This window comes from Rhinopithecus roxellana, chromosome 2 (genome assembly GCF_007565055.1).
Source record: "Rhinopithecus roxellana isolate Shanxi Qingling chromosome 2, ASM756505v1, whole genome shotgun sequence".
NCBI lineage: Eukaryota > Metazoa > Chordata > Mammalia > Primates > Cercopithecidae > Rhinopithecus > Rhinopithecus roxellana.
In genome coordinates, this window is record NC_044550.1 from 22,570,385 (window position 1) to 22,586,516 (window position 16,132).

The 16,132-nt window shown below is 45.7% G+C and overlaps 1 protein-coding gene across 1 annotated transcript in view; it reads right to left on the reverse strand.

The window, feature by feature from the left end:
* Positions 1 to 11,692, reverse strand: part of ELOVL6 (ELOVL fatty acid elongase 6) — a 149,735-nt gene extending 138,043 nt beyond the window's left edge. The window contains exons 1-2 of the mRNA XM_010389086.2: positions 11,554 to 11,692; positions 11,280 to 11,400 (exon numbers count right to left, since the gene is read on the reverse strand). Coding sequence (XP_010387388.1) covers positions 11,280 to 11,368 — 89 coding nt within the window. The 5' untranslated portion in view covers positions 11,369 to 11,400; positions 11,554 to 11,692. The remainder of the gene's footprint in view (positions 1 to 11,279; positions 11,401 to 11,553) is intronic.
* Between the last annotated feature and the right edge of the window lie 4,440 nt (positions 11,693 to 16,132).

Genomic DNA, 16,132 nt, shown 5'->3' on the forward strand with positions numbered 1-16,132 from the left:
AAGAAGGGTATAAATATCCTCTTTCCCTGCCATATATAAAGTAATTCAACTTTTCAAGGCATCAGCCTATCTTGTATACCATAAGCCTTAAAAGCGGCATTTGCCCTTTGGACCCTATAATTTATATTTACGCAAAGGAAATCATCAGATATGTGGGAAGATTAATATACAAAGATGTTCATCAAAGGATTATTTGTAATAACAAATAATTAGAAACTTAACAGGTTCAGCATTAAGAGAAAGGTTACCTAAACTAATTTAAGCCCAAATGATAAAATATAAAGTAGCCTTGCTGGGCACAATGGCACTTGCCAGAAGTCCAGGCTACTTGAGAGGCTGAAGCAGGAGGATCACTTGAGCCCAGGGGAACTTAGAGGCTGCTATGAGCCATGTGAGCCATTGCACCTGTAAATAGCTACTGCACTCAAGCCTGGGTGACAAACCAAAAAAGAAAAAAAAAATAAGTAGCCACTGAAAATTATACTTATGGAAAGGCTTTAATGACATAAAAAAATTATAAAAGGTGTGCCACGCGCGGTGCCTCACGCCTGTAATCCCAGCACTTTGGGAAGCCGAGGCGGGTAGATCACCTAAGGTCAGGAGTTCAAGACCAGCCTGGCCAACATGGCAAAACCCGGTCTCTACCAAAAATACAAACTTAGCTGGGCGTGGTGGCAGGCGCCTGTAATCCCAGTTACTCAGGAGGCTGAGGTGGGAGAATGGCTTGAACCCCAGAGGCAGAGGTTGCAGTGAGCCAAGATCATGCCACTGCACTCTAGCCTGGGCAACAAGAGCGAAACTCCATCTCAAAAAAAAAAAAGATGTAATGTGATAGTATGTAAATCTGTTCAGTGCAGTCTGTGGCACATAATAGGGAACTCGGGTTGTCAGTTTAGGTACTGAATGATCTAAGGCATACTAAAAACCTGAATGAGGCTGAAGGACATGGGGCAAAGTAACAGTGGCTGCCTCTGGAAAAGAATTAAAGGTGTTTCCTTTCTGACATCTTTATACTTCTTAATGTTTTCATTTCATGTCTTTTCCTATAACTATTTCTTATCTTCGAATCAGGAAAAGAATTTAAAGTTAATAAAATGAGACAAAAGGTATTCTGTGATTCTTCACATTGTAGGAGCTGACCTCCAAGAATAGGGATATCCCCAACCCACACATTTTTATTTTGCTGTCAACAGTGGGTGGCTATTTACAAGTGGCTACACTAAAACCTGCCGGGAGGAAAGTCTGGCTGCAGATCAGGTGGAAACACAAATTCCCAGGGTCTAGAACCAAGCTGAGTGCAACAAGTTAATATCACAGAGCAGACAGAAAATATTTTATAGGCCAAAGCTTTATAAAGCTGTTCCAAATCTGTATGCCACAGTTTGTTTCACATGAACTGTGAAATAGTTTATGACAGAAGCATCATTAAAGGTGTCATGGCTTTCTGCAATTATAAAAAGTGTTGATAGATACTGAACAAATGATCTTCAGAAAATAATAATTCTCAGTTTAATGTCATAGCCAGTGAAGCTAATGGGGGTTTTCTGCAGTTATTCTGGCCTTAAGTATTCAGGATCCACCTAGTGAAAATTAACAAAAGAGACATTTGTGAGATCATTGACTAAAACTATAGACACCTGACATGTTTTCAGTGCAGGCAAGTTTTCAAGCGCATTGTTTTTCTGATTGAATATTGTATTAATATTCAAATAAGAGGATGACTGGGGCCTTGTGACACACCCCTCATCGTCACACCACCCATCCAAGCCTTATTCAAGTCTGGAACCCAGTTTTACTTTTCTGATTCCTACATGCAAATCCCAACTCCCTTTCCTGAGTTGTCCATTGTGCAAAAGATCATAAAGGGTGGCTGCAAGGGTTTAACAGTTAAAGTACATAAAACATTGGCCGGGCACGGTGGCTCATGCCTGTAATCCCAGCACTTTGGGAGGCCAAGGTAGGCGGATCACCTGAGATCACGAGTTCGAGACCAGCCTGACCAACATGGAAGAAATCCCGTCTCTACTAAAAATACCAAAAAAATTAGCCAGGCGTGGTGGCGCATGCCTGTAATCCCAGCTACTTGGGAGGCTGAGGCAGGAGAATTGCTTGAACCTGGAAGGCAGAGGTTGCGGTGAGCCATTGCACTCCAGCCTGGGCAACAAGCTCCATCTCAAAAAGAAAAAAAAAAAAGTATGCAAAACATTGTAAAAGAATGCCTGCCATCAGGTAACCATGTATTAACTGTTAGTATCATTGCTCCAGAATGAAGAAAATCTACCCTGCTATCTAGGTGTGGTGGTTTACACCTGTAATCCTAGCACTTTGGGAGGCTGAGACGGGAGGAAGGACCACTTGAGGCCAACAGTTCAAAACCAGCCTGGGCAACATAGCAAGACCCCCATCTCTACAATACAATAAAAAAATTAGTCAGACGAGGTGATGCGTGCCTGTAATCCCAGCTACTTGGGAGGCTGAGGCAAGAAGATCGCTTGAACCCAGAAGTGGAGTTTGAGATTACAGTGCAGTATGATTGTGCCACTGCACTCCAGCCCGGGTGACAAGCAAGACCCTGTCTCTATTTAAAAAAGAGAGAGAGAGAGTCTAGATGCAGTGGCTCATACCTGTAATCCCAGCACTTTGGGAGGCCGAGGCAGGCAGATCACTTGAGGCCAGGAGTTCAAGACCAGCCTGGCCAACATGGTGAAACCCTGTCTCTACTAAAAATACAAAAATTACGCAGGTGTGGCGGCAGGTGCCTGTAATCCCAGCTACTCGGGAGGCTGAGGCAGGAGAATCGCTTGAACCCAGGAGGTGGGGGTTGCAGTGAGCTGACAGCCGAGATCATGCCACTGCACTCAGACTGGGAGACACAGCAAGACTCAGTCTCAAAAAAAAAAAGAGAGAGACAGAAGAAGAAAATGGAGTTATACTTGTTTCACTTAAAATAGGATTATAAACCTGATATGTGTTTTGAGGACGTAGATCTCCCTCCCCAAAATATGTTTTATCAATAAAACTTTCCCTATTTCACAACTAGGAAGTCTTCTACAAAAGTTTTAGCAAGAAAAAAAAGCAAGAAAAAAAACCGAAATATGAATCTCTGTAAATAAAAGTATTACAAAACTAAGTGATTTTCTAGCAAAACTAATCAGCATGTCTAATTTATCTCAGCAAATTTATCTTATCTCAGCAAATGTAAGTGTAAGTCTTTCTTCTCCCATACTTTTTTTTTGTACAAAGTAAAGGCTTAAAGTTAAATCTCACTAAGTTCACACTGGGCGACTAACTCAACAAAGGGTTTCCTAGTAATAGGAACCTTAAAGCTGAAAGTCGTGAACACTCAATATATAAAGGAATCATGATAAATGTAGGCTTGAACTTAGATGACTGACATGGTCCCAAGCTTTGGGATAACTCTTGCACAACCAACTTAAAATTACAAATTCATATTCTTTACTCTTGGGCAATACTTTGTTTTGTTTTGTTTTGTTTTGTTTTGTTTTGAGATGGAGTCTCACTCTATCGCCCAGGCTGGAGTGCAATGGCACAATCTTGGCTCACTGGTAACTCCACCTCCCAGGTTCAAGCGATTATCCTGCCTCAGCCTCTGGAGGAGCTGGGATTACAGATGCCCACCACTACGCCTGGCTAATTTTTGTAATTTTAGTAGAAATGGGGTTTCACCATGTTGGCCAGGCTGGTCTTGAACTCCTGGCCTCAAGTGATCTGCCTGCCTCGGCCTCCCAAAGTGCTGGGATTATAGGTGTGAGCCACCATGCCCAACCCATACAATACTTTTTTAAAAAGGACTCATGTATCTCTAAAATAAATTATTGGAGGGTAAATATAATTAGAGATGCTGGGTTTTGTTAAAGTTCTCGGAAACCTGAATAACTATGCCAACATTTGTACCTGCCTGAATACACATACAATCAGAATCTGGATAAAGGAATGAAGTTATGAGTTTTAACATTACAATAAAGCCAAGTTATAGTTTCACTCAGATTACCTAGTACTATCAACAGAAATGACATATGTGGTACAGGTAATTTTCCCTAAACTCTCCTAAAAAAGACAAAAGAAAAGTAAATGGGAGTGGGTGGATGTGAGCTACATAAAGAGTAAAGGGAGGGCTGAGGCAAATTTTGTGGAATGATGTCTGGTTCCTATTAATAAAGGACAGTTTGGCTCACCTGTGTCCATATGTGAAAAATTAAGTTAATCATTAAGACAATATTGGGTTAACTCATTTCAGAAAATAAAATACTTGGACCTGAAATATTTCAGATTGCTTAAGCAAAGATAAATTCCTGAATTGCCAGAATAGTGCCACACTCATTTTACTTTGTTGTCTAAAGACTGATTAGATGGGAGTCTGGGCGCCTGTGATCCCAGCTACTCAGGAGGCTGATGCTTGAACCCGGGAAGCAGAGGTGGCAGTGAGCCAAGACCAGGCTCAAAAAAAAAAAAAAAAAAAAAAAGAAAAGAAAAGAAAACTGATTAAATGGTTATTATATATCCCCCTAAGTATTTCAAAGCCTCCATCCCCCTCATAACTCTTCCACTATCTAAGTTGAAAGATTCTTCTGGTTGGTAACGGTGGCTCACACCTGTAATCCCAGCACTTTGGGAGGCTGAGGTAGGTGGATCACCTGAGATCAGGAGTTCGAGACCAGCCTGACTAACATGGTGAAAACCCGTTTCTACTAAATACAAAAAAAAATTGGCCAGGCGTAGTGGCGCATGCCTGTAAACCCAGCTACTAAGGAGGTTGAGGTAGGAGAATCACTTGAACCCGGGAGGCAGAGGTTGCAGTAAGCCAAGATGGAACAATCGCACTCCAGCCTAGGCAACAAGGGCGAAACTCTGTTTCAAAAAAAAAAAAAAAGAAAAAAAGAAAAAGAAAGATTCTGCTTTCAAGGAAGCATATAAAGCAGCTCTTAGATATGGAATAAGTTGACTTTGAAGTTTCCAGCCATTTTTCTTACAAATGCATGCAGAAGGTTACGAGGAAGATTTCACAAAGCAATTTAAAGCAATCCTCACTAAAGGAAAAACAACAGTCAAATACTATGTCTGCATTTGAAAAGTTTCATTAAGGTCCAATGTTACACACTTTGACACATTTAGAATCATTCTCCAACAAAAAGGCAACAGGCAATCCTCTGAAGATCACAAAATTTTACTTCTAACATGAGAAAGACTTCATGTAAAAATTTTAACCACTAATTATAACTAGTACAAATACACAGATGGATAATATAATCATAAAATATTTTGCATTAAGCTGGCTTTCATCCTTTGCAATCCTAAACAAGAATTGCATGAATATTTATAATTTATTAAAAGATACATGGAAGTTCAGATCAAAGCTCCAGCACAACTTTATTTTCTAGGACCCCACAGAGATCACGTTTTTTCTCTATATATTTTCTCGTTCTTCTCACTCTTAACCTAGTACATATGCCTACATCCCAGTGCTTTCTAAAAATGATTGAATGTCATGTTATGATCCTCACACAATTTTTAATCCTAAATCAATATGAACTGTGATACCTCAAAATAAACAGCAAGTGACATGGGTACAATATAGACACCCTATATTCCTACAGAGCTGACCAAATTTGTTGCTACAATGTTAATGATGAAATGAAACTCTGGCCTACTCTGTTCCATGGTCACAGATGCACTGTTTTCCAGCCATTTTTCTTACAAATGCATGTAGAAGGTTGCAAGGAAGACTTCAGGAAGCAATTCAAAGCAATCCTGACTAAAGGAAAACCAGCCAAATACTATGTCTGCATTTGAACAGTTTCATTAACATTATGTTGCTATATTTTTTATGCTGCTATATTTGAGTTAGATGCTAACACAGGTTTTTAGTGCTTTTTATGTTCTTTAATCATGAAATTGTACATCGTGGTAATATCCAAACTTCACCTACAAAAAAGATACAGATGTACAATTCCTTTTAAAATGTTTCATGGCCGGTTGTGGTGGCTCATGCCTGTAATGTCAGCACTTTTGGAGGCTGCAGTGGGCAGATAACTCGAGGTCAGGAGGTTGAGACCAGCCTGACCAACATGAATTCCCATCTCTACTAAAAATACAAAAATTAGCTTAGTGTCGTGGCAGGCAACTGTAATCCCAGCTGCTTGGGAGGCTGAGACATGAGAATCACTTGAACCTGGAGGCAGAGGTTGCAGGGAGCCGAGACTGCACCACAGCACTCCAGCCTGGGCAACCGAGTGAGACCCTGCCTCAAAAATAACATAACATAACATAACATAACATAACATAACATAACATAACATAACATAAAATAGAAGTTTCAATCCATTTTTTTCCTTTGGTAAAAATAAATGTGTGAATAAAAAGGTTTCCTCAGCTGAACAGCATTTAATTCTTAAAATTCCTACACTATTTTATAGACTCTATAATACAGAATACAAAATGTTAAAACAAGTAAACCCTTTTACACCACCAAGGGAGTGAGTAGGGAGAAAAGTCAGAAAAATATACAAGGCTTTGAAAGGCTGGATGTGTGGAGAATGCCAGGAGAGGGGGAGGGTTTCATGAGGTTCTAGGCAAGCCCTTTGAAGACGTCACCTCACATACATAATGTTACAGCAGTCAGCACAGGCCTCCTGCTTTCCTATTGGTGAGCACCGTGTCAGCCGACATCAGAAGATAATCATCATTGGCTAGACAATTACAACTGGAGCAGCTAGCATCCACTGCTGTTAGCACAAACCTGGCAGGCTGCTGAAACAGAAGGCAGAGAGAGCCCAGCTTCCCTTCTCACTCAATGAACTTTATGTCGCCTTACCAATCACCAGGTGATTTTGCTCCCTGGCTAGCAGCACTTCTAACTTAAGTCAGCTCTTAGTGAGAAAAACAGGTAAAGGCCAGACATCTCATAAAAGAGCAAAATGTCTCTATTTCAATGTTGTAAAATCACAAGGACTTTTCAGTGTAAAATTAGAATTCAAAACTCCTATTTGGACCTATGAGCAGGCATTTTCCTCTACCTCATGTAATAAACTCTGATTGACCCGGTATAACCAGACAGGATATTTTTCACTGGACATGTAGTTTCAAGATGAGGCCCAGAATGATTCTACAAGGGAATAGACTTACTACTTTGCATTTCAATTGCTATTCTAACCTATTATATATGAAACTATTTGCTAGCAAAGTAAAAAAGTCTGCAGTATTTACTTTCATGGCTAGGCCAATGAGTATAAGGTTAATCATTCATTAAAGCAGCAATAAACTTGAAAACTAGCCTCAGTTGAACCCTTTAGTGTATACAAATGCTACTCTGAAAGTGGGCTCCCATTCCATTAATACATGCTATGGTTAGTAAGTATGGATTATAGGGTATGTTTCCATTAATTTGTGCTATGATTAGTAAGTATGGATTATAGGGTATGTTTAACAAGGTATTCTTATTTTAGGTCCTCTTAAATGATGCTAGTTAGCAAATACAGTGTTTTTGCTACTGGCAAAACACTACTCCTGGCCCTTCTCACAATTCTTCAAAAGCCAATGTCGCTCACTTTTGAGGGAGATGTTTTAATTCTCTAAATTAACGAGTTCTGCTTCATACTAAGAAAAGATTTGTAAGGACAACCACAAATTCTCAAAAGACAGAGTAGAAGCTTCACTATATCATGTTTTTCCTCCAGAAACTATTTGAAACCATTTTAAGTTAATGAGTCTGAAAAAGGTAAGATTTTGTGGTTTCCTCAAGTTCCTCTCTCCTCAAGAGGGTCTAAGCCTTGGTTATAAAGTTCCCTTCTCCTATTAAAAAGGGAATGAAAAGAAAATTTGCTTCAACACTTTTTGTCCTGCATAAGCTGGATTTTACTAAAAATAAAAACTAAAACTATAAATGAGTTTCAATTTGAACCTCCCGGGTTCAAGCAATTCTCCTGCCTCAACCTCCCGAGTAGCTGGGATTACAAGCACCTGCCACCACGCCCGCCTATTTTTTTTTTTTTTTTTTTTGGAAACAGAGTTTCACCCTGTAGCCGAGGCTGGAGTGCAGTGGCGCGATCTCAGCTCACTGTAAACTCCACCTCCCAGATTCACACCATTCTCCTGCCTCAGCCTCCAGAGTAGCTGGGACCACAGGTGCCTGTCACTACGCCAGGCTAATTTTTTTGTATTTTTTAGTAGAGACGCGGTTTCACAATGTTAGCCAGGATGGTGTTGATCTCCTGACTTCGTGATCCGCCCGCCTCGGCCTCCCAAAGTGCTGGGATTACAGGTGTGAACCGCCGTGGCCTGGCCAATTTTTTGTATTTTTAGTAGAGATAGGGTTTCACCATATTGGCCTGGCTGGTCTCGAACCCTTGTCGTCAGGTGATCCACCCACCTCAGCCTCCCAAAGGGCTGGGATTACAGGCACGAGCCACCACGCCCGGCTAATAAAATTAAATTTTAAAAAGTGTTTATAAAGACTTTTTGGCTGTACAGTTTTTGGGGAGGGAGGAGAATTATAAAATTGGGCACCCTGGGATATTAGGAGAAATGCACAAAATCTGGGATTAAAAAAAACATGAAAGTAAGACAATCAGGGTCAGGAAGAGTTGCAAGTAAGAGGTAACAGCCAGCAGGGTTATCTGACTGCAATAAACAATCTAAGACCATAAAATCAACAGAGAGCAGAAGCCAGGAAGGGAAAAATCCCAAGATGTGACTCTGCCACGGTATGCAAGTTCAAGCGTGTTAACCTTCGGGTATTAAAGAATAGTGCTGGCAATAAAATGGGCACCAATCACCATTTCAACTCACTGGACATTTTCTCAAGAATGTGCCTTATGCAAAGTACTCTGCTAGGTGCTTTGCAGATTCGGGGGGGGGGGGGGGGGGGGGGGGGGGTAAGACAAGAACCGTACCCTGAATAGCTGATGGTCTGTAAGTTAATATCCATGTATATAAATAAAAGCCAGTAAAGGATATTGCCAGAAAAAAGGTACAGATAAAGAACCAGGAGGAAACAGTGGTCAGAGCCTAACAGGAGCAGATACGTTGGCACATTTTTGTCCATTTTCGGTCCCACGAGGGCTAAGACCTGTCTGGCTCAATACAGAGTGAATGGAAAGAAGAGGCGGGAAATGGTAGCAGGAGCAGGCCTAGGAAGCGGCCTCAGAGAAAAAGCAACAAGTAAATAAGAGGCAGTATCGATTGCGGTGGGGCTAGGAATGGCGGGCGTACATTGAATGGGGTCAGCCGGCAAAGCGAGGGAAAGCGGACTCCGGAAGAACAGGTTAAAAGAGGACGCAGCAAGTCAGAGATTCGGCACAGAAGCAAATGCAGAGCACACAGGCTAATGCCGGAGGACTATGGGGTCCGAACAGGGCGGCTAGAGGATATGACAAACAGCTGCGCAAAAGACCCGGGCCCGGGACTAGCCAGCAGCGCGGTTCCGGCGCCTGCCGGCTCGGGCCACCGCCCCCTCCCCGCCTCCAGCGCCACCCCCTAAGCGGGAGGAGGAAGTGCATCCAGAGAAGGACCCCGGGGGGTAGGGCTCGAGGGGCCTCGGTTGTCCCGAAACGCTGAGGCCTATCTGCAGGCTGGACCCGCGGTGTTCAATCTCCTTCCGGACCCACCCCTGCACCCCCTGGCCTCAGCGGCCCGGGAGGGCACCAGCCCCGTGCCCATGTGGCTGCCGCACTTCCAGTCCTTCCGAGCGGCCCGCGTCCCCGCCTCTTAGGCTCCGGCTCGGGCCAGACGCAGCCCTTGGGCCCCTGGCCCACCGCCGCCACCAGCCACGCCGCAGCTCACCCCAAGCAGGCCTGCCCCGCCGGTGCCCGCGGCCCAGGGGGCAGGCTCCGCCCGGCAGCCGCGGCAAATGGCCACTGGGGCCCGGACCAGCCCTCGGGAAGCTGGGAGCGGGCGCGCTTCGGCTGGGCGGGAGGAGAAAGGAGCGGCGGCCGGGCCTCCCAACACTGGCTGGCGACTCCAGGGGGCTGGAGGGCAGGAAGTTGAAACCCCCTTTTCGCGGCTGCGGCCCAGTGGAACCGGCTCGTATGGCACCAACCCGACCCGGCCACAGGCGCGCCGGCGTTTCTAGTTTCCCATTGAAGAGGGCGCGGGGCACGCGCGCTCGCGCACGCGGCGGGCGGAATCCCCCGGCACCCGGGAGACCCTGCGGCCCGACCCTCCCCAGTCAAGCGATCCCCCGGGCTGCCGGCCCCTTGCCTAACTCCAGGGTGCGTTGGGCTTGCACTTTACAGATCGCAAGACCCGAAGTTAAGGGGAGGAGGGGAATACCTCTGCCACAACCCTGTCTACAAGAAGCGAGATGAGCACATCCTCCTCCGTTGAATATTGCAAGGTGACACTAGATCGCCTCCCACGCAGGAATTTTTCAAAAGGTCTGGCGGAGGGACTACAGTAAACAAGAAAGGTGTTTTCCCTGATTATTAGTTTTCTAGGGAAGAGCCCCTAAGGACTCTGCAGACCGATGGGGCTTTTAATCTGTGTGCCTGAACTCCAATCAGCAGCTACGCACAGAATTAGAAGTGAGTGTGTCCAAAAGGCGTTTCCGTAAAACAGAAACTTAATAATGGCGTGGCTCCACTCGCTCGGGTTCATTCATTTATTACTGTTTTCATTGTCCCCACCTCCCCTCCCTCCCACCCGGTCTCTCTATGAAACCGGAAAGGGATCCGCGTGGGGAAAGGGGTACTAGAAAGGGGGCATCCGGCTGAAAAGCGGCAGACAGAAGAGGACAGTGAAGTAGGAGCGCTGCAAGGAGAAAGGAAGGACACGAGGGATGGGGAGACAGCGAGGACCAGGGCCAAGGGCGGCGGGCGGGAGAGGGTTAAAGGGAACAGGAGACAAGGTCCTCCCTCCACTGCCTTTCACACTCCCGTTGCGGGAGGCCAAGCGAGAAAACCCAAATCTAGACGAAAATCGGGGGGATGGGGGGAGGTAGCACAGGTAGGCGATCTGGACTGTGGCATCTCTCCCGCCTTCCCTGTCGCGCAGACATCACTCTATGCACATATATATGTTCTGTGTTATATAATCTATATAAAAGATGCCTGTGTGGCCGCGGTTCACACAGGGGCACCCACAGACCGCGCGCTTCGTGCACCCCCAGCGTCTCCTGCACCCGGGAGACCCGAGAACTCAGCGATCGGCTGGCTGCCCGCGATTCATCGCTCCATTCACGCCCAGGCAGGGAATACCGACATTAAGGCACTCCGGGAAGACGCGCAGGGCTCCCGGGAACAGTATCAGGCGAAAGCATCACGTACCAGTTTTCCTGCATCCATTGGATGGCTTCATTCTCGTTGAACTGCTTTTCGAATTCATATTCTTGTAAAGTCAACACTGACATGTTCATTGGGGCTGATCTTCGGAGTCGCTACGTGTTCTCTATACAAAATAAAATAATCTGTAAAGCGCTTGATTTCGAGTGCTCGCCTATCTGCTTCCCCCACCCACCCCCCTGGGTCTTCCCCACGCCGCTCGGTCTCCAGCGGTCGTCTCTCTCCCAGCCTCTCAGCTATATCCAGGGCTGAGCATTGCCTGCGCCTCCGCTCCCAGCTCCTCTCTCTGGGGCTCTCCTCCTCCCGGCGTCCGCATCCACCGTAGGAGGAAATGAATGCCTTGCGGTCTTAGTGCCCGCACGTTTGTCCATCACCCTTTTTACTCGTCTACAGGGAAATCTCCTCCCCCTCGTGCGATCGGAAAAATTAACCCTCAGCGAGGGAGTGTTCGAAAGAGCGCGACCTCTCTCCGCCCGGGGGGACAGTTTTGTTTACGGCGAAGGTGGTTGGAGGAGTGGGGGAAGGGCTCAGAGAGAGAGAGAGAGAGAGAGAAGAAGTGGCCTGGAGGTCATCCAGATCCCCCAAGCGCAACCTCGTGGGCCGCCTTGCTTTGAATGAAGTTTCAGCGTGCAGGGCACAGCCCCGCGGCGCGTGGACCCGAGAGCTTGGAGAGTAAACGATTGGGAAATAGTAAAACCTGCCAGCTCTCTTGCAAGAGAACTCCGGGCAAATTTGCGTTGAAATCACCAGTGAAGGGAATGCGCTTCCCACCTCCTCGCCCTACCTCTGAGACCACCCCCACCCCTACCCCTACCCGGGAGCTCTGGCTTTGATTCACGCTAACCCACGCCCTGCGGACGGCAGAGCTCCTTAATGTCGTGCAGACAGGGGATGCTGAGTGTGAGAATAGTGGGTAGGCGAGAGAGGCTAGTAGCCGGAAGTGGAAGAAAGGGCTGGGAGACGGGTTAGGTGGACGGTTTAGGTATTGAGAAGGAGGGAATTAATGAACAGAGGCAGAGTGGGGAAGGAAACTGACAGGAGAACTGGACCGACTGGCCAAATGCAAAAACTTTGTTTGCATGCATGAGAAATTTGGATTCACTTGCTGTACTTGTAGGTAGAACAGAATATGTGAGGAGAGGGCTGAATGTACTGTTGACCCCTCCTGAGCCCTCAGCCTCCTAAGCCTCCTATTTTCTACTCCATCCATCCCTCCACTCATTTCTCCCAAAAGTTTGGAAAAATGAAATCTGAGACATGGAGGTATCTAATGATGTAATTGTAAACTTTACAAAATAATAAGGAAACCTGCTTTTAAAAAGTAGGTGGGTATTAGGACCAGAAAGAAAATTCCCTTTCTGAGAACATCCCCCCCACCTCCCCAAGCAGTCCAAAAGAGTACTTTCATTCAATTTGGATGCCTCTAACCCATGAAAAGTGGGAAGTGGGAGAAAAATTTTTAAAGAAGGAGGAAGGGACCAGCCGTGGTGGTGGCTGGTAATCCCAGCACTTTAGGAGGCCGAGGCAAGCAGACCACCTGAGGTCAGGAGTTCGAAACCAGCCTGGCCAACATGGTGAAACTCCGTCTCTGCCAAAAATATAAAAATTAGGCGGCCGTGGTGGTGGGCACCTGTAATCCCAGCTACTCGGGAGGCTTAGGCAGGAGAATCGCTTGAACCCAGCAGATGGAAGTTGCAGTGAGCCAAAATTTTGCCACTGCACTCCAGCCTGGGTGACAGAGGGAAACTCTGTCTCAAAAAAAAAAAAAAAAAAAAAAAGAAAAGAAAGAAAGAAAAGAAAAGAAAAAGAAAGAAAAAGAAAAAGAGGAAGGTCTAATGAGAAAGTAAAGAAAGAATTTTTAAAATCCAGTACAATATATAGATTAAAGGACTAGCCTAGTTGATTAGCAAATTAATGTATACATTGACACTACCAAAGATTCTGTGTAGGGACTGTCCTCATCTCCCCCATTAAAGGTTGTCTTTCTTTTTTTTTTTCTTTTTTTTTTTTTTGAGAAGGAGGAGTCTTGCCCTGTTGCACAGGCTGGAGTGCAGTGGTGCAATCTTGGCTCACTGCAACCTCTGCCTCCCGGGTTGAAACGATTCTCCTGGCTCAGTCTCCCAGTAGCTGGGATTACAGGCAAGCACCACCACGCCCAACTAATTTTTGTATTTTTAGTAGAGATGGGGTTTCGCCATGTTGGCCAGGCTGGCTGTGATCCACCTGTCTCAGCCTCCCAAAGTGCTGGGATTACCACCGCGCCTGGCCAAGGATTTTCTTTCTAGAGACCTCTACAGTACAAGTCTACATCACTTTGAAGTAAGGCCCAGGCCAAAACTCTTGGCAAGATTGGGCTGGAAGATGGGTGTCGCCAGATGAGAGAGAACGATTTTGGCACAGTGCCTGAGCCTGTGAATAATCAATAAACATTTGTAAAGTGAATGATTGATCAAATAAATGAAATATGGTAGGAAGCGAGAAAAGAATCAAGACAGAAAATCCGCTTTGGGTGGCTGAGGCAAGACGATTGCTGGAGACCAGCCTGGGCAACACAGTGAGGCCCAATCTCTACAAAAAAATTAAAAATTAGCCAGGTGTGGTGGCACACGCCTGTAATCCCAGTTACTCTGGAGGCTGAGGTGGGAGGATGGCTTGAGCCTGGGAGGTCAAGGCTGCAGTGAGCCATGATCACACCACTGCAGTCCAGCTCGGGTGACAGAGCAAGACCTTATCTCAAAAACAAACAAGCACTGTCTGTGAATTTGAAAACTGGTGACTCTATGTGGAAAGCAATTTGGCAGCCTATATGATAATTTTATTTATTTATTTTTTAGAGATGGGGCCTTGTTATGTTGTCCAGCCTGGACTGGAACGCCCATCTCAGCCTCCCTGGATGCCTAGCTAGGACTATAGGCACCCAGCATATATCACAATTTTAAATCCACACCATTAATTCACCAGAATTTTGTTTTTGTTTTTTGTTTGTTTGTTCGTTTGTTTTGAGATGGAGTCTCCCTCTGTCGCCCAGACTGGAGTGGAGTGGCACGATCTTGGCTCACTGCAACCTTAGCCTCTTGGGATCAAGTGATTCTCCTGCCTCAACCTTCCAAGTAGCTGGGATTACAGGAATGCACCACCATGCCTGGCTAATTTTTGTATTTTTAGTACAGGCGAGTTTCACCATGTTGGCCAGGATGATCTTGAATCCCTGGCGTCAGGTGATCTGCCTACCTCAGTCTCCCAAATTGCTAGGATTACAGGTGTGAGCCATTGCACCTGGCCTACCAGATATATTTTTAGTACTTACTCATCTGAGCTCTTGGGACTAACAAATAAGACAAACAGGGCTCTTGCTCACTTGGAGCTCACATTCCAGAAGGGAAGACAAAATAATTTCTTAGAGAATGAAATGCTAGGATTACAATTTAACAGCATGACCTGAAGGCCTGGGAGTGCTCATTTAAACTGTGAACCCCTCAGGGAGAAGGACTTTGAGTTGAGACTCCACTGGCAAAGAGCCAACCACCTCTTGCAGAAGTGTTACAAAGAAAAATGAGCAAGTACAAAGGCTCCTAGGTAAAGAATAAGTTTGCAGGATTGAGGACAAAAGGCTAGTGTGGCTTCAGGCCATCACTAAGGAGTAACTGAAAGAAACAGGTTGAAGAGACAGTCAGGGGTCAGACCTTGGCCAAAGGTAAATCAAGATAAGGTGTGTAGATTTTATTCTCAACTGCAGTGGAGTGGAGGAGGATAAAAGAATGTTGAACCAAATAAGAGCATGATAATTCCTAGTAAATCCACTGCTATGGATATATTCACCAAAACACTCCAGATATATGTCTAAGATAATCAGCATTGGGCTGGCATGGTGGCTCACGCCTGTAATCCCAGCACTTTGGGAGGGCGAGGTGGGCTGTTTGCTGGAGCCCAGGAGTTCAAGCCCAGCCTGGGCAAGATGCCGAAAACCTGTGTCTACAAACAAACAAACAAACAAACAAAACATTAGTTGAGCATGGTGGCAAATGTGTTTAGGCCCAGCTACTCAGCAGGCTGAAGTGGGAGGATCACCTGAGCCTGGGGAGGGCAAGGCTGGAGTGAGTTGTGATTGCACCACTGCACTCCAGCCTGGATGACAGAGTGAAATCTCAAAAAATGACAACAACAACAAAGAAAACCCCCACGAATATATTCAGCACTGTTTGTAATAAAACACTGAAAATAATAGTTTAAGGGATAATTGGAAGGACAGCTGAGAAAGGAATGAGACCAATAGACCCAAGTTAAGTCAAGCTGATTCATTGTCAGTCCTGCCAGGCTGCCTCTCAGCAAAAGCAGAGGAGGCAGCCCCACTTACAGGTTATAGCAAGGTTTTATAGGGCGTCGATCTGGGTCAGGGTTAAGGAAGAAGAAAAGGCCGGAGGGTGGGGGATTCTTTGTGCCAGGTGTCTGACTGCTTCCTGGAGATTTTTTTGTGTTGCCAGTTCTTTTTGTTTTGTTTTTGTTTTGAGAGGGAGTCTCACTCTGTCCCCCTGGCTGGAGGGCAGTGGCGGGATCTCGGCTCACTGCAAGCTCCGCCTCCCGGGTTCACGCCATTCTCCTGCCTCAGCCTCCCAAAGTGCTGGGATTACAGGCGTGAGCCACTGCGCCCAGCCTTTTGCCAGTTCTGTTGTGTAAGGTAGACTTCGTGACCCTATCCTGGAACAGCTGGCCTCTGGTCAGACAGTTACAGGAGGGTTTGGGGTAGGGGATTTACTTTTGGCCTTTGGGGCATAGGTCTATGGGAGGGGGAAACAGTCCAGTTGGGTAGACCCTAACATCCCAGCCTTTTAATAGCTGAT